Here is a 25623-nt window from a genome sequence, read left to right on the forward strand (position 1 = left end):
TCAATAGCAAAGAGGGAGGGAAATGGATAATGGAAATGAACTATAATATTTAAAAAGTTGAATGTAAGAAACTGCTAAAAAGCATAAAATATATGTAAAACTTAAAAGAAAAGGGATGAGAACATGAGAACAACAAATATTCTACAGACAACTGTACCAAAGTAATGTTTCTCTATGACAAATAGCCTGTGACAAACAACCTGTGGTAAAACTGCGTGCGACAATTTCCCATAGGCCCACACATGCAAATATTTTAGTTCGTGATTTTATATTCAGTTGGGTCAAAAGCATAATAAAATTTTACAATAATTATTGAAATATACATTGGTACATAGTTTGTTTATTATTGTAAAAATTTTATTTTTTCACTAAATTATTGATAAACAGAATTTATATGAGCTCTTACTCCAAATGTTGTCGGGACTCAATGGAAGCTTGCTTGCACATTTTTGATATGCTTCAATTAATTGCAGCTATATTTTATTTGTAGTGTTGTGTTCTTCCATGTTTTTGCATTGAATGAAGTGTTTTACTATATTTGTGTTTATACCAATCGTGTTTGAGATTTACCTTTATATATCCATAAATATATTATTTATATATATTATATATCCATATATATGCATATCTTTATATGATACGAGTTCAAATCCTGTAAAATGCAAACTTTTTTCCAAACCTCCAATTTTTAGCTTTGGACAGACAGTAGGATGGACAGATGATCACGGCTCTTATTATAGTTCAAATTGCTGCATAAACAAAAAGGGAAGGTCTGAGACCGTAACTAGAGAAATACGGATAATTAATGGAATCGTACACCTTTAATAGCCTTTTCACTCTTATTTTAGCAATATGAAGAACAGGGTAAGCACGTCCTTCAGATTTCAGACTCACAAAAGAAGGATTCTGGCCGATACAGCATCAAGGCCCACAACTCCAAAGGAAACTCTCATTGCTCAGCAGATGTATGTGCTTACTATGTGACTGGAAATTTGCATATAACTCTCACTTACACGCTGCCGACAACTGGCATATAGCAAATAGTTCCAAGCATCTTGTAGTGTTCTTGCATGTTTTTGCTAGCAACTGCCATACAGCAAGTTTTGCTCAACATCCATACATATCTATATATATAGTTCTCAAAGTCCGTGTATCCGTGTGTTCGTCGAAAATCCGGCTATAGATCTTAAAATCTTGGAATAAATATTCCGTACCGAAGAGGACTCGATCTCAGACCAAGCCGTTCACCAGTCAAGACTACGGAAGTCGAATTGTTAGCCTGCCAATATAAGTCATTATATCAGAGCAAAACCTAACTGATTTGCGTGTTACGCGGGTCATAGCATAACGTCACGAGAAGCTGTTCGCTCACATTATTAAACTTGCTAATAGCAAAACTCTCACTACTTCTCGTTGTTTATAAGACAAAAAACTTTTCTCATGATATGTAGTTTGAAAGTTAGAATGGCAAATGTTGTTATATGTTAAATACAAATCAATTTTCTGTCCAAATACTCTTCTATTACATGGGCAACGCCGGGTGGCACAGCTAGTACATGTATATAGACATATACATGTATATGTACAGTATGATCATATAGTCACTGAGTTTGGTAGGATTAGCTCATGACCAATAGATATTCAGGGAGATAGGGCAATCATTCTCAGCCGATAGCATACCGTCACAAATGACAAGGCATGCAGGTGCTTAATTCACATGCGCTGCAGTGCACACATATCATATTCTAACAAAACTAAAGAAATTCGACTGCTTTATAGCCTTATAGCTAGTAACGCATTATCAATACACTGAAAAAATAATCCATCTAATTTGCATTTTCCAGATAGCTAAAGTCTAGCTTGAAACAAGCGTATAGCTTCTAGTGACATAGCGTACTCAGTAGGAGTAAGGTGTTGCTTCCTCCCACCTCGCTTTACTTGTTTACTCAAATTTTAGGTTGAAATTACTGCAAAGAAAATTGGCACCGGACTAAGAAAAACTCCTAAACTAGGAGAAGCCTTTCGAAGCTCTTCTAAATCTGAAGAGAAGGATTCAAACAGAAGACTGGCGAGCATCAGCAAGCAGGTACTACTGGCATTAATGCACGCAAATCTTAGAACTATCAGAGCAGAGACTAAAAATGTGTTAATCAGGCTTTGTGTATGTATAGCTTTTCATAGCTATTAGTAGTCATCAACAAAATGATATTTTTGTTATGAGCCAAAACAAAAATGAGAAGACAGAAATCAGGAACTATTGAGTGAGTTACACAAATGTGTTTTAAAGTTGGTAATCTAATAGTATTGCAGAGAAGTTGAGATAGTGAATTGAAGGTTGTAGTAACATCAAGTTTACAAACTGAGACATACGATGAAGTGTATGATGTCTGGTTAATATCAAATCACTAATACATCAGTGAGTGGTTCCAAACAGATCAGCTCCATATAACAAGCCTTTTTAATTGAGTTGCTGGTACATTAACGGAGCCCTAATCATCATATGGTTTGACTCATAAAATTTCACTGCAAACCGCAGAAATTAGCGGCAGCCGAATGCTAAAGACAATGATATGAGCTGCCTTTTGCAAAAGACCCACTCTATCGCAGGACAACCTATGTATTCAGAAATTCAAAATTAGTCAAATTTTGCATTTTCCGTTGCATAGATTTTATCGCAACTCAAGGTTGTCAAATATGCTAAGCATTCCATGCGGCTAAAATGGCTGCTCCTACGAAGAATAGAAAAATGATTTATTGATGTTTGAGGACTCAAAGCTGTGTATGACAAGGGAAGTGGGTAGACTATGCGAATATTACTTAAGTCGTCATATGGTTTTACTAATATGTTTTTCTCTATTAAAATTGATTTCAAATGAATAATGTTAATAACACACTCTTTTGTTTCTAACTGCCACCGTCGCTATTTATGTCTTTAGTCAGTCGAGGCTAGTAGTATCAACATGAGAATTGCTGATTAGTACAAAGATTATTGTTAATAAAGGGTTTTTGTTATTAAAGGGTTATTGTTAATTAAAGGGTTAATGTTAATAGAGGGTTGATGTTAACAAAAGGTTGATGTTAATAGAGGGTTGTTGTTAATAAAGGGTTGATGTTAATAAAGGGTTGATGTTAATCGAGGGTTAATGCTAATAAAGGATTAATATCAATATAAAGATTATGTTGTGCAAATGAATTTGCAATGTACATCGAATATGAACCAGTTATCAATTTTCTAGGTGTTAAACCGTCTTGGTGTCAACCCGGATATTTTAACAAACCTTAAGCATCTGTAAAAGCACTTTGTCTAAAAAAGTCTCAGTAAGAATCTCAGGCTAGTGAAAACCAAGCTTCAGTTAATCAAGACCAAGTAGTAATCAAGCATTAGTTATGGTGTAACGTATGCGTGTAATATAGACCCTCATGTACCGGGCGTATGCAGGTATTTATTAGCTAATATGTGCAACATGGCTATAGATACATATAATGATAGCGTCGCTCTATGCTAGAGGGTTATGGCCATAGACATTAACATAGACAAAATAAATTGAAAATTGACAAAGTCCAATCTTTTCTAAATGCTGTCATTCACTGGCTATGACAAATATTTCAGTCATCTAAAAAATTAAAGGCGAGACATAACAGTACACCTCTGACATGAATAGCTGTTTCAAATTACCATTATTCTAGGAATGGTGTCTCTTCGAGGTTACTATACATTGTTCATACCGATTGTTATCTTTATAGTCTCTCCTACAATTACTATATTCATACCTATCATCACTCAAGTCATTTCAACTTTCTTTTTTCAGGTAGATGAGTTTCATTTAGAGGCAACTGAAATTATGGCCGAGCTGGACGCGCTGACCCCAAAGTTGCAACAAAATGGCCACGACAGCAGTCAGTGTTCACCACCATCTTTCACAGTCAATCTTAAGGACTGTCAAATCGAAGAAGGGCAGAGCTTGGACTTGGTCTGCAGAACAGAAGGTAAGCATTTCAAGTTGTAAACAAATGTGATTTAATTAGTACCTAAGATCAAGGAAGAAAAAAAGTTTGATAAAAGAAATGAAGAGCTTGTATAATGATCATACGTACGGATCATATGCACACAACGCTTGAGATACTGATAGAGGTTTCACCATTATATCAGTTGTGTCATGTATATACATTACATGTATATATAATTGACACAACTGCATTTATATTCAATTATATATACTATATATATATAATACATATATAGTATATATATGCTATATATACTATATATAACTGTATACATAATCAGTTGTGTCAAATATATATATATATATATATATATATATATATATATATATATATATATATATATATATATATATATATATATATATATATATATATATATATATGTGATCTTATACTATATTTACTATATATATGCATACAGTATATATAATATATATACTGTATAGTTATATACTATATACCGTATAATAAGTATATAAAGTATATATAGTATATATATGTATAGAAAAAATGTTTCACACAAGTAATAAATAAATATATTACTAAAATAAATGGCATAAATATAAAGATATTGCCATGTGGTGTCATGAACCCAAAAACAAAAAATTAGGCAAGGAAGATTTAACACTACTAAGCTCAAGTATAGGTTTAGTTGGTCAATCCTGTTGCTGTAGTTGTTACTCCAATATGCATATTTGCGATTTATATAATAAATAATACTATATTTAGGTTTGAATTTTTTTGCTAAGTAGTCCCACCAGCTTCATCTTGATAGTTGAACTCCAAATCTATGGTAAGCTAAATAGATACATAGATTATAATGAACTTGACAGACAATTCATGTTATACTTGTCTATGGTTTATAATATTGTAGTTATAATAAAATAGAAAATCTTTTAAACTTACAGTGAGTATATGCAGTAGAAAAACTAAAGTATAAAAGTATAGTGTGTGAATGTACTTGTAGGAGAAGAGTCGGGGCTGGAGCACAGCCCACCGCAGTTTGTAACGGTTCTGCAAGATGAGACAGTGGTAGAGGGAGACTCAGTGACTATTCTTTGCAAGTCTTCACAAGAGGATGACCACGGGATGAAGACGAGGGCTCCTGAATTCACACAGAAACTTACTGATCAGGAGGTAAAGCTAACCTTAGACATCTCAAGTAATTTCATTTTTTAAACTTGCTACAACTTCTCTGTTTTTATCTTCTGCAAAAGTTTGAACAAAATAATTTTAGTTTCCATGCATGTTTTTCTCATTAATCAAAATACCTATTTATAACCATGTAAAAGGTGCACAGATCATTCAGCCCAAGTAAAGCCTAAAACTCCTGTTTATTAGATACCAGAATAGCAAATTTATTTTTCTTTATAAGGGTTGCTAAAAGTATTAACAATACAAATACTGAATTTAATAAACTAATTTTTAAATGAAAAATTTGGCTCACTATTTTAATCAAAAATTCATGGGTGGTGTTTTAACAAATTTGTTTATTTTAGATTTTTTACATTGTAAGCTCAACCTCTCAACTCCTGAGTTGGATTACTTTGTAAGCTGTTCTAGTTAATAATTGAATGGAATTCTCATGCTAGAGGTTGTCTCCACATGTAGAGTATGTAGTAAATAGACAAAGAAGAGCTCCCTCTTCAGAGAAAGACTAGCAACACAGACAGCTGCAAGCGTATTCAAGTTTGCAAAGAGCATTACCCTAAAGATTGACCTACACTTTTTCAAAATTATATTATGCACTCAAAAAAATGGCTTCACTATAGAAAGTCAGCTTTTATCATGAAAAGACAACTCTTGATAATAAAATACAATATGAGATGTTGATCTGAACCACTATATTGCATCATAGCCTGATTATTTAAAGAATCTGAAACGTACAATGTATGTACTAAGCTTACAGTGCAAGTATCAAGCTTGACATGTTCACTTTTGTGTAAAAAGTTGCCTTAAAATGATGAAGCCATGATTGCAGCATACAATACTGTTATATGAAGTCAGACGCTAAATTATGCCACACTATAAGTCGGTTGTTATGTTGAATATGTTTGCTTTTGTCTTTGATAATAGTTAAATCGTGAAAGCTTCCTTATGCTTTATAGCTTGTGTGTGAGAAAGTATCTTTTTGGTTGTTCTGGGTCTCTCGCTCTCTGCTAAGGTGCGCCATAGGCAACACATGAATAAACTTTTATCACAATAATCCTAGTCATATACTTACTATGAAAAGCTGTTTACTTGAAGAATGTAAAATGCAAGATTACTCATTAGTTTTTAATCTAAAATAAACTGAATTCTTCATAGACAAAAAGACATCATTCATTCAGGTGAAGATGTTCTTTTGTAAGGAGTCTGTTTGCTGTAAAGCTTTGTCAGCCACCACCAAACACCTGTTTACAATTGTCATCAGATAAGTCGGTCTGCTGAATATGCTATGAGTTCAGAACAGGAACTAACTGGATATTTAGTGGCTGACAACATTTCTTCAGCCTTTGCTGTCTTGAATAGCTTTTCTATCATGACAAGTATCATTTGCGTAGGAAACAATTTTTGAGGAATGCCCAGTTGTCAAATTTCTCTGACTAGAGAAGATTGTGAAACATTCAAATCCAATTTAATCTTTAAATGTTTATGAGCTTACTTTAACACCAACTGTCATTGTATCTACTTGAAACATTAAAAAGTGTTGCTATAGATTTCAAGGTTTTACAATTTTGATGAAAAACAAGTGAAGCCGATTAACACGCCATTGATCCTTTTAGCTGACGGAAGGAGATTCTTTGACAATAGAAGTGCATGGCTCTCACGATTACCACCAAACAGCACCACCAAGATTTGTACAAGAACTGAAGGATGAAGAGGTAGAAGAGGGACAGAGTCTTACTATTGAGTGCAAAAATTCACAGCACGGCTCCTCTACGGGTATGCACACGAAGGACTTGCACTTTTTCATCATATGTGATGATGACAGCGCTTTTGATTTTGCTTTAGTTGACAAGTTAGTCTTACAATAGCTACTGTATATTAATGCATCCAAAATATAAAAAATTATATACACTGTATGTATACAAAATTTATATTTTGATGCTTTCTTGAAAATATGCTGTTTGGAGTATGCCGTTTGCTAATGCTTGGCTTTGACATTGCTTTACAAATCGATTTTATTTTTACTGTGCAAAGTTCGATAATAATGATATTTTTTCAGGTGCTCCAGTATTTGTCAGAAGGCTATCAGATGTAGTGGCTGACGAAGGCAGTTCACTGACCTTGGAATGCCAAAGCAATGGCATCAAAGCATCACCGCAATCTCCTCCATACTTGCCACCCGCCTTCCTTAGCAAACTTGAAGATCACGAGGTACATACATAATGTACATGTTAAGGGGCATTGTATATTTTCTCTTTATTACATCACTCTCCGCTGTCACTCATCTTTTTACTGAAGTGAATTCCAACTATACTAGACTGTAATGGGATTGCTGCAATACTGTGACTATCATATCTTAAGAAGAGTAACACAATATAGTAGCTGATCTACTATTTACTGAATTCTGTAAAGCAGGCAGGTAACGTAGCAGACACTGTTGATTTAAAAAAGGACTCTGTAACCGGCAAATACACAAGTTAGTTGGTAATATGATAGGAAGGACATAGTGCTGTACACTATTAGTGATAAACATACTATATTAAAGAGTAATGCATGCTTAGTAACCAACCAACTTTATCAGATTATGGTATGTCAAAGGTTGAGGAGGGAGATTCAGTTACTATAGAATGCAGAGGGCCCACTGACCACTCCCACAGTATTTCACATAAAACTGAGTATAGACCACAGGCCTCTCCTGATTCTTCCCGGCAGACTAACAAGCGGATGGAAAATGCTTCATCTCCAGTGTAAGTGTGTCAAGTTTTCTTCTCTATAACTGCCTGGATTGTAGAAATACTGTAGGTTTCTGTTTATTTAGTGCTAAGATTATCTGACAAGATGATATGGCATATTTTAGTGAATAGTTTAATTGGCATTGAAATCTTTTTTTAAAAACTTTGATTTAAAATATATGGCATATGATAACTTGAAAACTAGATGTGCTAAAAATGAAGGCATTCCTGATATGATTCACCGCCTAGTGGTCTAGATCAGGGACTCATGAACAACAGGTTAGTGTTCGGTTTTCTGAAATCCTACCTGTGGTGACAAGGGCATCCGATCGTAAATTGTTCATTTTGCCAACTTAACACTTCGGATCTGTAGACCTTTGGGCTAACATGAATAGAGATTTGTTGGAACCACACGCTTTTAACCTCTCATCTCTTATATGGAATATGTATCAGCTAAATTTATTATCGGTACAGGTTCATAAAAACTTTGAAAGACGATCAAGTGGAAGAGGGCGACAGTTTAACTATTTCGTGCCAGAGTACTGACTATACTCAGTTTCCTGCCCACAAACCAAAGTTCACAAAACAATGGAGCAGCCGTGAAACTGAAGAAGATGACAGTTTAACTATCGCAAGTCGGAATGCAACAGATATACCGACACCGCACCACAAGCCAGCATTTGTTAAATCACTGAGTGACCAGGAAGCGGAAGAAGGCGACAGTCTAACAATCGTATGTCAGAATGCAAAAGATGTTTCGACACCCCAGTGCAAACCATCATTTATTAAATCGCTGAGTGATCAAGAAGCCGAGGAAGGAGACAGTCTCACCCTCCGCTGCAACACCATGCAAAAGGCTCAAGAAGGAAAACAAGAAGGAGAACTTAAGAAAACTCGAAAGTCATCTTCCCCCAAGTTTGTCAAAGGTCTGTCATTGTTACGTAACTGTTAACACTAGCTCTTCTCGATCATAGACTTTGTAGTAGCTGTAGAGTTGACTTGCTCAGCATTCAGACACTGGTATTTGTATCCTCATGCTTGCGTACTTGCCGTGATAGGATGAAAGAGAGAGAGATCAAGTTTGCTGCAAGGACTAGTTACAATTATTTTTAACACCAGCTCCTTTTGAGCGATATGCAAAATATAATGATGATGTCTATTCTATGAATACTACACTTTTGGTCATAGTTTTAAGGAGCCATTAAGAGTAGAACTAATTCTAATGTGGTTTCAGCTGTCAACTTGCTTCTGTAGCAAAGTTATAGATTTTGTCATAAGGTGCCTTCCGCCTTTGTCAAATTGTTACCAAATCGTCTAATCACTTATAAGTATTTCAACCATTTAGATTAGTAGCAGGCTGTATCATGGATATTGTGATATCTATTTCTAAGGTTGTCTTCCAGAACTGCTCTATTTTCTGCTAATCTCTAAACTGAAGTCTGGTAAAAACACACTCGCTTTAGCATGATGACCTTTTTTTACTGAACTCCAAACCAGTAAAAGTAGACAATAGAGAGTAGGTACCTACAGTAAATAATCAGTATTTTCACGCGTTGCTCTTGGCTGACCAGGCAGTGTGTTTTGCAAATTGGCAGCCTGCAGTTATCTCTAGAGCTGAGAGACTCAGTAGAAGTGATGTCAGCAGAGTGACATGGAGTGAATGTACTCCTGTGACTCACTTGCTTGCAAAAAAATCCGCTAATTTTGTGCATCCATGTAATCGCCACATGAAGAGTAAATTAAAAAATAACAAATGCTCACTGATATCTTGTTTAAAGAATTTAGTTTCAGTTGAGTTAGCTGTGTTCAAGTGATAAAATTGTAAAAATTCTTTGGTATATGAGTAACCAGATGCCGAAAAGCTGACTGGCCTAGGAATAGCTGCGTATCTCGTGAGCTCTAATAGTAACAAATGTTACCTATTGTAGAGCTGAGCAATGCGGAGGTAGAGGAAGGGGAGTCACTTATTATAGAGTGCAGTCAGCTCTCTCCGACCACCTCCACCACGCTACCCACCACTGAAGACTCTTATTCCAACACTGCCCCTCCCACAATAGCCCGTGAGCTCACTGATGTAACTGCGCACCTCGGCTCACCTACTGAGTTGGTGATGGAGACCTCTGGTAAGTAGACAGCAGACACGCCTGACCTACTTTAGTGAGAAGCATTCGTGGTCGGGGTGACAGAGCAACAAACTTGAGTTTGATAATGAGGTCAGGGATTTTGGTAGCACAAGAGCATGACATATTTTGATAGAACTTGATATTTGGTAGCATTACGAGCAGCCGTGGTTCAGAGGTTAGGTTGCTGGCTGATAATCAATAGGGTCGGTAGTCAAGGTCGCTGCAAGGACCATCGGTGGTGTTAGGAAGAGCATCCAACCACAATTACTCCTGCGTTACATCAGTCAAAAGTCTGTAGACCTAGCTTAAAAAATGCTGAGTGTCTTTCTCACAGGCTATCAGATTACATTCAATCAAGAATTCAATTTTGATAGGGTATTTAGGATATAGCCTGAGATCTGACCAGAGAATTTTTAGCTTTAGCAATTTAAAAAATTGAGTCTAGAAAAAATCTAGTTAATATGTTGATTAGAATCGATTTGCTTGTCTCAGCACCCGGCAGTTTCTTGCAGCTAGTAATACCTATCTATAAATTAGGTAATTAATTAAACTGCCTTGAGAATAGGGAGAAGTATGACTCTGAGAGCCGACTAGCCTGTTTATACTGTAAATTAGTAGATGAATACTTTGCCTGAACTCGTAGATGGGGTAGTTTGACTCATTCAGGGTTAAACTAAAATGTTTATAAATATACTGCATATGCAGTCCTTGTATTTCTGTATTACAATTATAATTGCCAGTAGAAGGCATTTTATTCAAATATGAAAATTATTAAAAAAATGTGCTCATGTTTGTCTATCAGTATGTGCTCTGTATGTTTATTGCATGTTTCTTATAAAGCTTGTCATAACTGTCTCCCTTGTCATTACTCTTTCATAGCATTATTGCACCACCGACCGTGTTCTGCACGTGTAGCATCCAGTATCATTATGGATGTTTATCAATGTTGCTGTACCTCGCCTTGACCCATAGCAAGAGAATTTCATGAACACAAACCTGTATAGCTTGTGAGACTGCTTGGTTAGTCAGTAGCAGGGTTGGGGGCTGTTCCAAGCCAGACAAACTATGGTAAGAACTAAGCCAGCTCGTAGCCAGCCACTTTGAGAGGAATAGAGAATTACTGCCAAGGAAAGGACAGAGAATTGGACAGTGCCAACTTTTCAGTTCAGCTACTCTAAAAAGCCGGTCATTTTAATGACAAACACAAGCATAACTCCTACAATTGTGTTTAGAAATATTGCTTCCTTTTTTGGAAAAACCATGTCGTGACGACTCATGAACTTTTACACATGCCTCTTATTGACACCCGCTATCATTGCCAGAAACACCTGCCAGACATGTCACTAATACACATTAGACTTGCCAATAAGCTGGTATATTTTTAATAAGTTCGACAAATTTCTTATTTGCTTTTTCAAAAAGACTAAAGTGTCTCTAGAAAGTTCTAGAACAACAGAAAAAATATCTAAACCAATGAAGTTACTTATAAACCTTTTTACGTATGAAATGCATTGATGAAACATTAGTGCTGAGTTTATATAAACGCAGCTAACTGGGGTTTGTGGAGAGGATTTTATGAGCAGCATTACTATAGGGTATAGACAAATGACATCTCTTTATCAGCGATAATCACTGACCATACCAAATAACTCTTAATGGAATACAGGTTCACTGCCCATTGACATTGTGTGGGTACACAATGCAGACGAGCTGGAATCAGATGACCCCGATTATGTTCAGGTGTCTGATGGCCATGTCCATCGTCTCATTATAACAGCAGCGTTCCCTGATGACACTGGCACCTACATCTGTGAGGCGTACAATGACTTTGGAGAAGCTGACACGGCGTGTGAATTACTTGTGCTAGGTCTGTTCTTACTCGTCTCGCTTCTGCATGCATTCCCAAATGTCATACTTGTTTTTTGTTTGGTCTTATGCTTGTGGCTAAAAACAATCATTGTTGAAACTACCGGCTGCAAGATAGAGGGGTTTCCGCTAGAAATGTCTTGTTGCTGTCTAGGTACTGTGTTTATAATGTACGAGTCATTGTGTCGATGCTGACAGTAAATAGCTTGTTTGTAATTTCAATTGTTACAGAAAGCCCTGCTGTCATTTCTGAGACAGCCAAACCTCTTGATTTAAAACCCAGAATTGAGAAACCTTTGGATGAAGCCATAACAATTACAGACGATAGTGTCGTAGAGCTTGTGTGCAGGATTAGCAATGTAGCCCCTGAAGATGTTACTTGGACAAAAAATGATAGAAGAGCTCGTAAAGGTTCCAGATTCACGGTAAGCATCTCTGTTTTTTTATAGAATTGGATGTGAGATGAACATGATCAATTAAAAAAATGCAAAGTTTGTATACAGTCAAACATGGATAACTCGTCCACGGATAGCTCGAACACATGGTTAATTCGAACATTTCCTTTGGTCCGTTCCCACGTAATGATAAATTGCTATAGATAACTCGAACTCAACACTGTTAATTCGAATTGTTTTTTTGCCCAACGGCTACCGAAACGGTTGTTATCGCTTTGGAAAATCACTTTATTCAAAGCCATAGAGGTAAACTTCATCTTTTCGTAATTCATAAGCGTCGTTATTACCACCATCGGCAAAATATTTTTGTCAACGACTTTTCTAAAAGTTTGGTGAAATTTGATTTATACTGCGATACGATGAATAGCACGGGCTAGCCGGGTCACGCGCGCAAGGATTTTCGCCACGCACATACAAAACAAAAATCGCATGTTGTTTTGTATGTGCGTGGCGAAAATCCTTGAGTGCGTGACACGGCTAGCCCGTGACGAATAGTTTTCCGACGTTGATTCCGTGTTGAATCAACGTCGGAATGTTGAATGTTTAAAACGTCTTAAAAAATGTTGTAATTAAACGTATACGTTGTCTGAGCTACAAAAAACTATTCATCGTTTGACCTAAACACAGAATACGTGTGTACATTCAATAAGTATCTATTAAAAAAGCGTGAGTGATATAGAATGTACCGTAAAACCTCGTAAAACTTCTAATTGAACTGCCTCGGAGTGTTGCTCTTAACGAATCCCAGGTAAAGTAAGGTAATCTGCATAAACCTCAAGAAAAAACGGCAAAATTGATCGTGGGTAAAACCCCAAAAGAAAAAAATGTCTTTTCTTTTGAGCATTTCAACAACGATCAAGTTTTGCCAATGTCAATCTGAAAAACGTCCTGGCAATAACATCACCTCAAACAACAAACCAATCTCAAGTGATAGAAAAATCTCTATACTTTTTCATGAAAACGTTTTAAACTTTACATTAGAAGCATTTAATTTGAAACAAGCCATTTGTGCTTTTGATTTATATTATAGTTTGCATATGTACATGTATCTACTAATAAATAAGTAAATATATGGACTTGTGACAGTGCTCTGATAACTTGAATGCTCTGATAATTCGAACACTTTTGCTCGGGTCCTTGAAGTTCGAGTTATCCATGTTTGACTGTATTTGGTCAGATTAGCAAAAATAAAACGTACGACGAGGATGGGATTCGAACCCACGCTCCCAGAGGGAAATGGATTAGCAGTCCATCGCCTTAACCACTCGGCCACCTCGTCAACATGATTATCAATTTGAAACATTCTGATGTATTGCTCAATATCCGTTAAGAAAGAAACGGTGCGCAGTCTGACATGACGGTTTTGACTGAGTAGTATCTTACGGGCGGGCAATAAGGTGATACGCAGGTGAGACAGTAGGATGGTGAGATAAGATGATGCATACACAGTATGCCGACCGTTGCCCAGCCTTACTGATCAGACATTTGCCATTACAAAGCATCTGATATTGCTTTCTAGGTGCATAGTCTTTGCACACCGCTAAAATCGGTTATACACAGAATCAGACTCTAGTCGGCAAGTATTGCTAGATTAAGGGTAGCATTTACTGCGCATAGTAGAATTCTGGGCTATTTTAAAATATTGTGCACTATAATTGGCCTGAAATATTTAGAGCTTACTAAATAGTTTTACAGCAACTACTTGACTATAAATTGATGGAACAGTACTACCACTCCATCAAATATTATTATCATGCTTGGGAGACTCAGCTAAGCTAGTCAGAAAGTCTGGCACTGTATCTAGATGTTGATGATGCTTACCGAGTTACTACTAGACGTACTTGAGTTGGTGAATCGAGTTGGTGAGACTTGGGGAGTACTTCTTTGAACTATTGCAGGTGTAGACAGATGTATGCTCTAATTTTCTTTTTCATTCCATTTTACTCCGGTCTTCTCTCTCATGCGCTGTCAAACAAGAAAGCAATTGATGTCTACGGATATCTCTGAAGGCTCACTATGCTTAGGCTGCATTATTATAGATAACGATTACGTCAATACCCTTTATGATGGTCCTTCTCCTAAGATGCACTTCCTCTCTTACAGTGGACTTTCGCCATACGACATTAACTCGTTTCAGTTTTGGTAACGTGTAGCGGGTATAGAATCCCATAGTAATTATCTAATGCAGACACTCTAGTAAGTATATCAAAATTTTATATACCTGCTGTACATATTAAAAATTAGTAACAAAAAAGTATATTAACCTTAGTAACTATAGTTACCTACAGTAACTTTAGTGTATTTAGTGGTTATGACCTGCAATAAAATGTAATACTATTACGGGCCATGTGCAGTACGTACCGTAGAGAGTTCTTAATTTCGGGACAGACGGAGAACATAACGCTGAACTTGACTTAAACTAATTAAGATTACTAAACACATATTTAGAGCTAAGTTTTAGTGTGTGTTTTACTAAACTGTAATTTTGTCATTGTCTAAAATTTTATAACCTACCTTTTTCCAGTTTTGTGTTCTTATAACGAATCACATTGAATTGATAGTGAGTGAGCATCATACCTCTTTCAGGCGCTGCGGGAGGGATTTTAATGATTCCTTCATTTTTTCGTAACGTCATTCTATCATTGTCTGCCATCTTTATGGACAACTTTTATCGTTAAAAACATGAAGCTTCTATAATTAATGATTACAAAGAATGCTTTTGTTTGCAAATTTTTTATTTTAGTATCAAAACAACACCGAAAATTACTATTAATCAAGAGAATGACAATTGTTTTCTACAAAGATGGCGGCTTTTTCGTGGACGAGCGTATGTGCAAACAGGGTGATGGCGTCAAAAAAACTATGAATAGCATACTAGCATCTTCATTATTCCAACGTATTCAGCACACTGACTGCCAAATTTGAATTTTGCCAAAAATGTTTGTTGATGTCGTATGGCGAAAAAAATGTCACATGGCGGGGTTGAAGAAACTATGTTCCACGTTGTAAGGTAATCATAATACACAGGGTAATCATAACCCTGGAGTGCACTGTACCTACTCCAGTCATGTTCCGTGGCTGATTTGACACCTTTGCTATGCTGGTTTAGATGCCGGGATTTGAAGACCTCCAACAATATGCATACGATTCAGTTTGGTAACAATGTAATGTTATTGAGATTACAAGATTTCTGCTTCTGATGTCCTGGTGTGTGTATTTTTGTGTATTTCATTTCATCAATTAGTAATAAAAATAAAGCAATAAAAATATAGTTATAATATTGATTAAGTTAAACAAAATAAATGAAAGCTTAGTTCCTACTCGTTAAGGTATGACGAGACCCACATACGCAGTAGCACTGCAGCTGGTCGAGGTAAACCTTTGCCTCGACTAGCTGCAATGCTACTGCGTCGGCTTCTGTTTGGAACAGTTGATTTGAAATGATCATTAATTAGGGTTTTAAACAACCTTTAGAGGTTTTGGATGAAAATTAAGCAAAGGTTGCCATGAGGTACACATACAGATTAAATGTATGTTAATTTAATTCGCTTTAAATTAAAATCTTTAAAAACTTTGAACTAATTCACTAATTTTAATGATGAACTTACACAAAATTTTAGTAGATTTTATCAGAAAGTATCAGTAATTTTTATTATTTGTGATTGTTTTTGGTTTGCGGCAGTCTGACTACCGGATGTTTTTAAACTTTTTTTGAAATGATTTTACACAAAATTGTATTTTTCTATCATTTGAAACTGTTTTTGGTGTTTGAGATGATCTGATTGCCAGAGGTTTCAAGATTAAAATTGAGAAAACCTGATCGCTGTTAAAACACTCAGATTAATCAAAAGTGTGATTATGATGTTTATAGTTGCAAAGAGACTGACAGAATAGAGACGCGTAACGCTGCAACTTGCAATGGTATCAACTATAGCAACTAGGGATATAATTTCGCACAGATTTTTCTTCTGAGCATTTTAACTGTGACCAAGTTTTGTTGATTTTAATCTTGATACATCCTGGCAGTCAGATCACCTCAAACATCAAAAACAATTTCAAATGATAGAAAAATACAATTCTGTGTAAAATCATCCTTAAAAATATAGAAAACTGTGAAACAACAATCAGATATTTAGTTGTTGATTGCTGGTGTTTTTACACCCCCATTCATACATACATGTAGCAAGCCTTCAGCATTTGAATAATACAGATTGACAAGTCTGATAATTTATATTCACTGACAGGTCTGGTAATTAGCTCAAAACCATCAGCCTATTAAACCTAAAATGGAGTCATCATTTTTAGGTAAACCAACAGTTATTAGACCACACACTACCTCAACATCATTGGTTAGATTCTTATATTATTGGTTATCTTTCTACGATCAGTATGTTAAGATGTTTTTGTGGTTGATATACCGGCTTCTTCTAGAGTGCCTGATTTCTGGCTGCGGTGAGAAATAAATGATTATTTTCCCACAGACCACTGCTTCTGGCGACATATTCACCTATAAAATAGAGGAGTGCTTGAGCATAGACAAAGGTGTTTATACAGTAACCGCTAGCAACCAGCACGGAGAAGTTTCCTCTAGCTGCACCATTACCTATACAGCTAGCCCTTCTACTTTGACAGGACGATCGGGCAAATCATCCAGGTACGGTCTCTCTATCAATGTCATTCATACTTACCTCATACTTACCTCGTACATACCTCTTTATATCGATATTACTTTGTTTTGGTCTTTCTTGTCATCACTCGAAATGCAAATCCCTGTAACTTGAAAGCAAGCCAAATTTTAGCTGAAATTGTGTCAGAGAGTAGCTTTCTATTCGCCAGCTTGCTGGGCTGTAATTATAGCTTTTAAGCGTGACCAGCTTAGAAACAATCATAGTGTCAGGGCAGCTGTGGACACACCTGTGGGCGACAGCTGCTACATCATTAACACTGGTAGTGGATATCGTTCTAATATTACATATCAATGATTCGGCAGATCGCAAAGCAACTCTTCGAATATGGTCGCTACTCCACCAAGGTTTACATCGGCTCTCTCAGATAACACTGTAAGTGAGAAGGAGTGCGCGGTGCTCGAATGCAGAGTAGAGGCAACTCCCAACGCTACAGTCGAATGGCTCTACAATAATACGGACGTCAAAGTGAGTTAGTTTGACATTTAGCTCAGAAGGTTGGCTTCATAATTATGCATATATCATGTAGATGTTACCGCAATGTTGAAGCTGTGGCATTTTTATCAATTTATTTTCATGATTACCACTTTTTTTGTCAATCAATCATCTGAGAAGGGGTCAAGCTACAAACTGACACCTGCCCATACAGACTTAACAAGCTTCATCAAATAAAATTACTCACTATCTTCTCAGCTCATGTATAGATAGAGTACTCACTTATATAAAATGCATCATTGCAATTCTAATCTCTCTCCTTCACAGCTGAACAGCAATATTAACACAACACTAGAATCTGGGCTGGCCAGGCTGACAATCAAAGAAGTAGAGCTGGCAGACCAGGGCAGATATACTGCAGTAGCCAGCAACTCCGCAGGAACTAAGAGCTGCTCTTGCTTCTTAAACGTGCACAGTAAGTCTTAAATTAAATATACCTACATACCTGAGTATACTTACCATGTCATATACATATTACTTACACCTGTATATACGTAGCTGTTTGACATACTGGTTATTCCTATCGTAGTTCGGTACTACTAATGAGTACTGAGTGTGTCTAGTAGAGATGTACATAAATTATCTTAAAAATATTTGGCAAATAAATTAATTGCTTATAAACAATGTTAATAATTGTTGTAATAACTCTAAACTAACCCTACTTGTGAGCAGCAAATACTGTGGCTACTTGCTTTTCTCTGATCATAGTTGATGTACTATGAGAGAAGGTTGGTGCTTGCCAATGTTGAAAAGTTTTAAAATGTAACTTCTATCTTGCATTGTTTTAAGTAGGTAACAAATAGGTGATAAATCCCGATAACATGACACAAGTTTGTTTGAATTTATTGGCTGAATTTATGAAAGTGCATTGTCATAGCCTATCATAGCATCACCAGATAGTTGATACAATCCTGATGTATTGTACTCAATTCTAAGAAAGCTCTGTAGAATAATTTATGTAATAAGAATAATGAAATGTTAGACTTCACTTACCGGTTTGTGTTACCAACATTTGATGAACACAGTAAGATGAAATAACTTTGTAGTAACAAGGCTAAGTCTTGGGTTTCATTAATATTTTGAGCTATAGTAATGACAAATACATATACATATATATTATATATAATATATATGTATTATATATTATATACATATATATTCTATATATCGTATATAATATATATTATATACATATATATTTCCCTTTAAACAGCTGTGTTAACAGTGATCATATCTCTGTTGTGTAGAATTGTTACTTTCATGTAGTGACAAGTGAGTGCTACTCTGTGATTGGTTGTTTTTATTTACAGGAAAAACATCACAAACATCGTCTAAATCTGAGTCTGTATCGAATGTGACCCCTTTTGTCATATCCCCTTTTACTAGCCAATCAAATATAGCTATGAATTCACTTCCTCCAACTACACAAAACTATGCAGAAATAGTGGCCTAAGGCTACCGAAACACTGATGATATTATAGTGTGACTAACTATGGTTTATTAGCATGTAACGTTATGAGTCAGCTTTGATTTCCGCTTTTCTGTATTTAGCGTGTTTTCCTAGACTAACTGTAATGTTATTCATAATGTTTATTATATTGCATCCAATACATGATTTTTTAAACCAAACTCCAAGTACTTTCATATTGTCAAAAACTGATCATTCTTCATTTTCTCTGGTTGAAACTAGATTATTCGCCGATGACACGGCGTCAACTGATGTTCTGGTATACGAGTCATACACAAATTCCTAAACCCGCTTTCATTCTGTGTGCCCCTGAGTAGCCCAGAAGTGACGCATGTTTGTTAGTCACTAAGTTGTGATTTTCTTGTAGGAGTATTTATATTTTATTGAATTTTAACCCACACACTGCTTGCTGAGTGTGATCTATTTTAGATGCAACAGGCAGTGTTATTTATCAATATTTATGAATTGGAACTCTTTTGCTTTGATACTTTTCAGAGGCTCGAAGCAAGAAACATGCCTGTTTGAGAACCAGTTTCTTACCTTTTGTGTATTTTAGAGCCATTGCTGAATGTGGTGAGCTCATTGCCAGAAGCGCCAAGCAAACCTACAGTGACAAATGTGACATCGGAAGGAGCAACTGTGAATTGGTTGGGAGTAGAGGGCGCCGATGGCTACAAGGTTGAAATGTGTAAAGTCAGTCTCCTTAGCATCTCTCCCACAAAATACTGGAAGTCTCTCATCAGTCTCTGCAAGGTGAGTGTGAAGAGATAAATATCGTCAGCGCCTGTTTGAGAAACGGGTTCTGTCACGGCAGCATGTTTGGTGAAAAGAGTTTTGCCCTTTACTCTATTTAAACATGCTTTTAAAGTCGCAGAAAAGTTTGTCTGATGTTATGCATCTGCACTTTCTTACTATTGCCCTTTGTCTTTGAAAATAGTCATGAATTGTAAACAGGCAATCGTGTAATCGTGTAATCTATTGAATCGTGTAATAGTTGACAATAGACAACCGATACATATTTTCAATAAAATGTTTACTTAAAAAAGATTAAAATGACTTTAGAATTGGATTTTAGTGCTGTAAGTAAGTTGACTCAAAGTTAGCAGGGTTTAAAACAGCACAGAATAATAAAAGTTGATGCAGTTGTTTTATAAAACCATTGAACAATACCATCAGCTTATGTACAATAGCTGTTAGAAACATGGCATAAGTAGGAAATAAAAATGATTAGTTTTTGGATACGCTCAGAGGATAACCTCGTCGGGAGTAAAGAATCATCAGGTAACCTGATTATTGAGACTTGAACTCTCAGGGCTTATATGAAGGCCATTCAATGAATGTGTTCAGTTATAATGATTAAAATCTTGGTTAAAAAATCTGCTTCGCACTAGGATTTAGCTCCGAACCATCAGTTCTGCTAGCAGGCAAGCTAACCACTACACCACAGGACTACTTGCGACAGTATGGAATAATTGTGCACATACTTATTACATTTGCCAATCTTCAATGCCGATTGGTTAAAATAGCATGTTTCACACTCTGGCTAGCATGCTTGAAGATTGTGTGAGAGTTCAGGACGCAATCTTTTCTCCCAGTGCTGGCTTCAGAGGGATGTACACGCCTCTTATTACGTATAATAAATATTTAGACTAGTTCAATTTACTCAAATTCATTAAGTATAGAACATTAGCCAACTAAAAATAAATTTTTTATGCAAAACATTTTTTATTACTCTTACTACGCCGGGCATTCAATAGTTGGTTTACAAAAAGAGTTCTATTATGAGTAGAATATTACAATTTTTTTCAACATAGTAATTTCCATGCAATGACACACACTTTAGCCTTCGAGGTGCCAGCTTTTGAATGCCTTCAACTTAAAAATTTTTGGATTGACCTTGTAAAGGTCCTCATTGCAATCTGAACCTCGTCGTCACTATCGAAGTGGGTTCCTCTCAGAAACTCCTTAACAGACCTCGAACAGGTAGAAATCATATGGTACATGATCAGGAAAGTGAGGAAGATGTGTTAGCGATTCTCAATGAAATTTGTTGATTGTTTATATTGTTTCTCCTATAATGCAATTGCGCTAATCCTAGCCTGTGGTTTATACAACTGTGCTGAGTTGAATATCCCACACTGCCCATTGACTCTTGTTGGTGATTGGCCAGGTGAAACTTCAGACCATGTCAGATCAAGTACAAACTCATTCAGCTTTTTTTTAAGCTAACAATAAGCTGTTTACTAGACACTAGATTTCTCATCTCAAAGCTCAACCCTGATTCTTATCCCAAATTTGCAAATTAAGAAATGGAATTAATGAACAACCAAGCGAATAGTTGACAACCTGTAAAACTTACAGAGCACCTCCTACCGAGTCTCGCAAATGGCGACTTCAAATGAGTACGTGTTCAGAATACGAGCAGTGAACAGTGTGGGAGAAGGTCTGGCTAGTGAACATTCTGAGCCTGTGCTATCAACCGACCGCAGGGAAAGCACGCGGTCTATATCAACCATAGGAGACAGTGAGAGTGTCGATTACTCTGAGTACTCAGACTATGCTGACTCAGAATACGACCCTGACCTTGATGGTGAGTTTCAGCTACTTGACAAGTTAGAAAAAGTCAGATATGATGAGAGAAGATCTATATAACTGCCTACAGTTTTAATGCCATGTAGTGTAAGCCTAAGATTACCCCATAATAGTTCAACTCCATCAAGACTAAAAACAATAAATATTTTGTTTTCAACTTAATTAATTGTTACTCAATTGCCTGGTAGTTTTCTTGGTGCGATTTATAGCAAAGTTTTAGTACACGGGTGCATGCAAATGATGACATGCATCAAAGAACAGCTCATCAACTTTCTTTTATTTTTTCATTTGCTCAGAAGGTAACTACTCTGTATATGGGATCACATTGCTGTAGTACTTTGTCAAACTCTTATCACATGGAGGCAGGAAAATTAGTTTTGCATGGGAAGGTTAAAGTCACTTTACATAATTTATTGTGATTTTCTTGCCTGAGTTCAAGTGTACTCTTGAAACAAACTAACTAACAATACATACTAACACAATATGGTCATCATGTGATTATATATTGATTAATCTGCAGACATGTCCACACCGTTGCATGATTCCCTCATTGAAACTTACTATATGTAGTTGATGCTTTCAGATACTAGTACCTTGGCTTTCATTTTCGGCATTAGTTGAACAGCCAACTAATAAGATAGCTCTATTGAATGGTCTGTGCTAGCCTGGATTCTTAGAATTAGTCTTGGCTAGCCATGACTGGCTGATAAGGCAAGGATGATTTGCAATCATAACTAGCCAAATTCTACTTTCTGTTACAAATATTACTAGGCCATGTTTTACTTGCTAAACTTATACCCATTGCTAGCACTAGGTAGTTCATGTATGCAGCGTATTAAGTACTACAACTATCTATCTGTTTCTAGAAGCATTCCTGGAACATGATGTTATTATCACCAAAGATAAGAAATTAGATGACCACTATGATGTACTTGAGGAACTCGGAAAGTAAGTAATGATTATGTTAAGGAGTTGTCTTCTGTCATTGTGTGTAGACACCAAACTCCAATATTCTCGTATCTATGAATTTTAGAGCCTATCTAACTGTAGGAGGTTGTCAGTATTCTGTGTAAATAGATGACTGGTTTTTAAGAGAGAATTGACAAAAAATAACCTATAGCAAAATTGTACGCTGTCCGAGCTAAGTGCAAGTTTGGCGCAATGCCGAATAAAGTAAAACGTGTCCTTGACATTGTAGAGGAAAATTTGGTCACGTGCACTTAGTTGTTGATAAAGTGACAAAGCGACAGTGGGCTGCCAAAAAGCTAAAGTGTCGACCGTCACAAAAACCTGACATCATGAATGAAGTAGATGTCATGAACACGCTAAGACACCCGAAGTTAGTGAGACTGTGGGAAGTCCTCGACCTTGGCAGAGAGGTCATTCTCATTCAAGAATAGTAAGTATCACAGCACAGAGACTGCTGCTTAACATTTATTGTAAGGATATGCTTAATTGAAAAAATCTGGCGCTGACTATGCTATATCTATAGTTTTTAGTGGTTACATCTATAGTTTCTAGTGGTTACATCTATAGTTTCTAGTGATTACATCTATAGTTTCTAGTGGTTACATTTACAGTTTCTAGTAGCTACACCTATAGTTTCTAGTGGTTACATCTATAGTTTCTGGTGGTTGCATCTATAGTTTCTAGCGGTTATATCTACAGTTTCTAGTGGCTACATCTATAGTTTCTATTGGCTACATCTATAGTTTCTAGTAGCTACATCTATAGTTTCTAGTGGTTACATCAATAGCTGCTAGTAGTTCATAACGACAAACAGTTGCATTTGTTTTGAGTTTAGATTTAACTGGGCTTTTTGTTCCAGTTACCATTGTAACTCTTAACACGGTTCTTCTCTATTTGGCTAATTTCTTTTGTACTATTGTTTTAATCGGGTGTTGTTGCGGTTTATTCAACTGCTTTTACTATTCTAACAATACTCATCCACGCCTTGAGTCAATCAAAACTACAAAGTCATTCAAAACTACAATAGTTAGTCGCTTTTGAAAAGATAAGAAACGACCAACTTTACATGTGTAGTTGAATCAATGATAAACAGCCCCCAGTGGGGGCTGTTTATCATTGGTTAAACTAAGACAGCATACAAGAAAAATTTAAAAGCATAATTTCCTAATTTACGTGCGTCATTTCTCTCATATAATCTATTTTGCAGTTTTTAGAAAAATATTTTGCGTATTTGAGGTTTGCTTACTTAGACACTTAGGCACACTGTTAAAATCATTACTTTTATACCAAATATGTGAAAAGAATTAATTTTTCTACATTTCAGTGTGGGCGGAGGAGAGCTCTTCGAGAGAATTGCTGATGATGATTTTGAAGTAAAGGAGACAGACTGCATACGCTTCATGAAGCAGATCTGCGAAGGCATAGAGTACATGCATAGCAAGTCTATTATTCACCTTGACATCAAGCCTGAGAATGTCATGTGTGTCTCAAAGCAATCCAATCAGGTGAGTAGTGACAATGAAACACTCCAATCACTAGTAATGTATAAGAGATCCAAACTTCCAATCGTGTAACTTATTACTCTAAACGCTTGTGTCAGGATGCCTGTCAAATTCAAACACTCTTATCACTCATATCACCGACTCAGGCATTTCTTCTTGGTGGATGATCACATCACAAAATATTTTCAGGTCACTCAAACACTTGTATCAGCTCATCTAAATACTCCTATCAGATCACTTAACTAGTCAAAACGCTTCTATCAGATCACTTGTCACATCCCAACACTCCTATCAGATCACTTGTCACATCCAAACACCCCTATCAAGTCGCTTGTCTCATCCAAAGATGTTCAATTCCATAACTTCAGCCATCAGCAATAAAGTCTAAGGTTGTACCTTGTGCTTGTAGATAAAACTGATTGACTTCGGCTTGGCTAGAAAGTTCACGCCAGGAGAGAACATGAAAGCAATGTTTGGAACTCCAGACTTTGTAGCACCTGAGGTTATCAGTTATGATGCGGTTTCTTTTAACACAGACATGTGGAGCATTGGAGTTATAACATATGTTCTGTGAGTATTCACTTTAAAACAACAGTTTATTACGTTTTTGAACAAGTCTTGCTCCTGTTCAAAAATCAAGATTTTAAAATGCGTAGAGTGATAACTTTTTAGGAATTGATGTAAGCATTTACAGCTGTCGATATTACGATGGATTGTCATAAAAAGCCACAAAAATGGAAAACCTTCATTTTATACATTTGGAAAACTTGAATTAGTATGCTTTACATTTTAGACTTTTTGCAAAATCATTATAAAATGGCTACTTGTTCATTAGAGGGAGCTGCTCAATCATTTTGGAATATTTTCAAGTGTATGAACTATAATTGATAAACCAGATAACTAATTAGATATTTGCAAAACAGATAGCCTCAGAAATGGGCAGAAATTAGGGAGGTGAAGCATACAGCTTTGTACCATATCACTTTGTTCACCATCTTTGCAGTCACACATGCGCTTTGAACATATCTGCAGAGCGTATAGCTCTGATCAACTACAGCACCTCGGTGACAAGCTGATAGGTGACATGCAAACAAGAAACAAGTAGCTGGTCCTGTATTAGCAAATAATACACATTTCTCTCACTTTCAGTCTTTCCGGGCTCTCACCATTTATGGGAGATAATGATGCCGAAACGCTGTCAAACGTTACAAGAACTCAGTGGGACTTCGAGGATGAGTCTTTCGATGAGATTTCGAACTCCGCAAAAGACTTCATCTCAAATCTGCTAGTAAAAAATGTTGAGTAAGTTGAGTTGGCAGCGTGCTGCAGTGAGTACCATTATATGGACTATCATTACTTTTATCTTTTGTCTTGAACAGACCGGTTGAGCATTCAGTCTTTTCTAATCAGTCAAACAGAGAAATTAATTTCGAGCTTTCCAGTACAGTAGTCCCTCACTTTTCAGTACAGTAGTCCCTCACTTTTCAGTACAGTAGTCTCTCACTTTTCAGTACAGTAGTTCTTCACTTTTTAGTACAGTAGTCCCTCACTTTCTAGTACAGTAGACCCTCACTTTTCA

At 36.3% G+C, this 25623-nt stretch overlaps 1 protein-coding gene and 1 non-coding gene across 2 annotated transcripts in view; one reads left to right on the plus strand and one right to left on the minus strand.

Annotated features, from left to right (window-relative positions):
• The window catches only part of LOC137390791 (myosin light chain kinase, smooth muscle-like), a 57632-nt gene that overhangs the window by 26348 nt on the left and 5661 nt on the right, over positions 1-25623 (plus strand). Inside the window, exons 13-33 of the mRNA XM_068077108.1 lie at positions 849-965; positions 1958-2086; positions 3810-3987; positions 4976-5145; positions 6774-6933; positions 7217-7368; positions 7756-7904; positions 8364-8815; positions 9818-10012; positions 11679-11879; positions 12110-12303; positions 16815-16987; positions 17324-17486; positions 17781-17928; positions 19538-19734; positions 21343-21571; positions 22440-22521; positions 22772-22972; positions 23867-24047; positions 24454-24614; positions 25194-25346. Coding sequence (XP_067933209.1) covers positions 849-965; positions 1958-2086; positions 3810-3987; positions 4976-5145; positions 6774-6933; positions 7217-7368; positions 7756-7904; positions 8364-8815; positions 9818-10012; positions 11679-11879; positions 12110-12303; positions 16815-16987; positions 17324-17486; positions 17781-17928; positions 19538-19734; positions 21343-21571; positions 22440-22521; positions 22772-22972; positions 23867-24047; positions 24454-24614; positions 25194-25346 — 3785 coding nt within the window. The remainder of the gene's footprint in view (positions 1-848; positions 966-1957; positions 2087-3809; positions 3988-4975; positions 5146-6773; positions 6934-7216; positions 7369-7755; positions 7905-8363; positions 8816-9817; positions 10013-11678; positions 11880-12109; positions 12304-16814; positions 16988-17323; positions 17487-17780; positions 17929-19537; positions 19735-21342; positions 21572-22439; positions 22522-22771; positions 22973-23866; positions 24048-24453; positions 24615-25193; positions 25347-25623) is intronic.
• Positions 13531-13612, minus strand: Trnas-gcu (transfer RNA serine (anticodon GCU)). The gene has a single exon. It is a non-coding gene; the product is annotated as a tRNA-Ser (tRNA).

The sequence above is a fragment of the Watersipora subatra genome, chromosome 3 (assembly GCF_963576615.1).
Source record: "Watersipora subatra chromosome 3, tzWatSuba1.1, whole genome shotgun sequence".
In the NCBI taxonomy this organism is placed as follows: Eukaryota; Metazoa; Bryozoa; class Gymnolaemata; order Cheilostomatida; family Watersiporidae; genus Watersipora; species Watersipora subatra.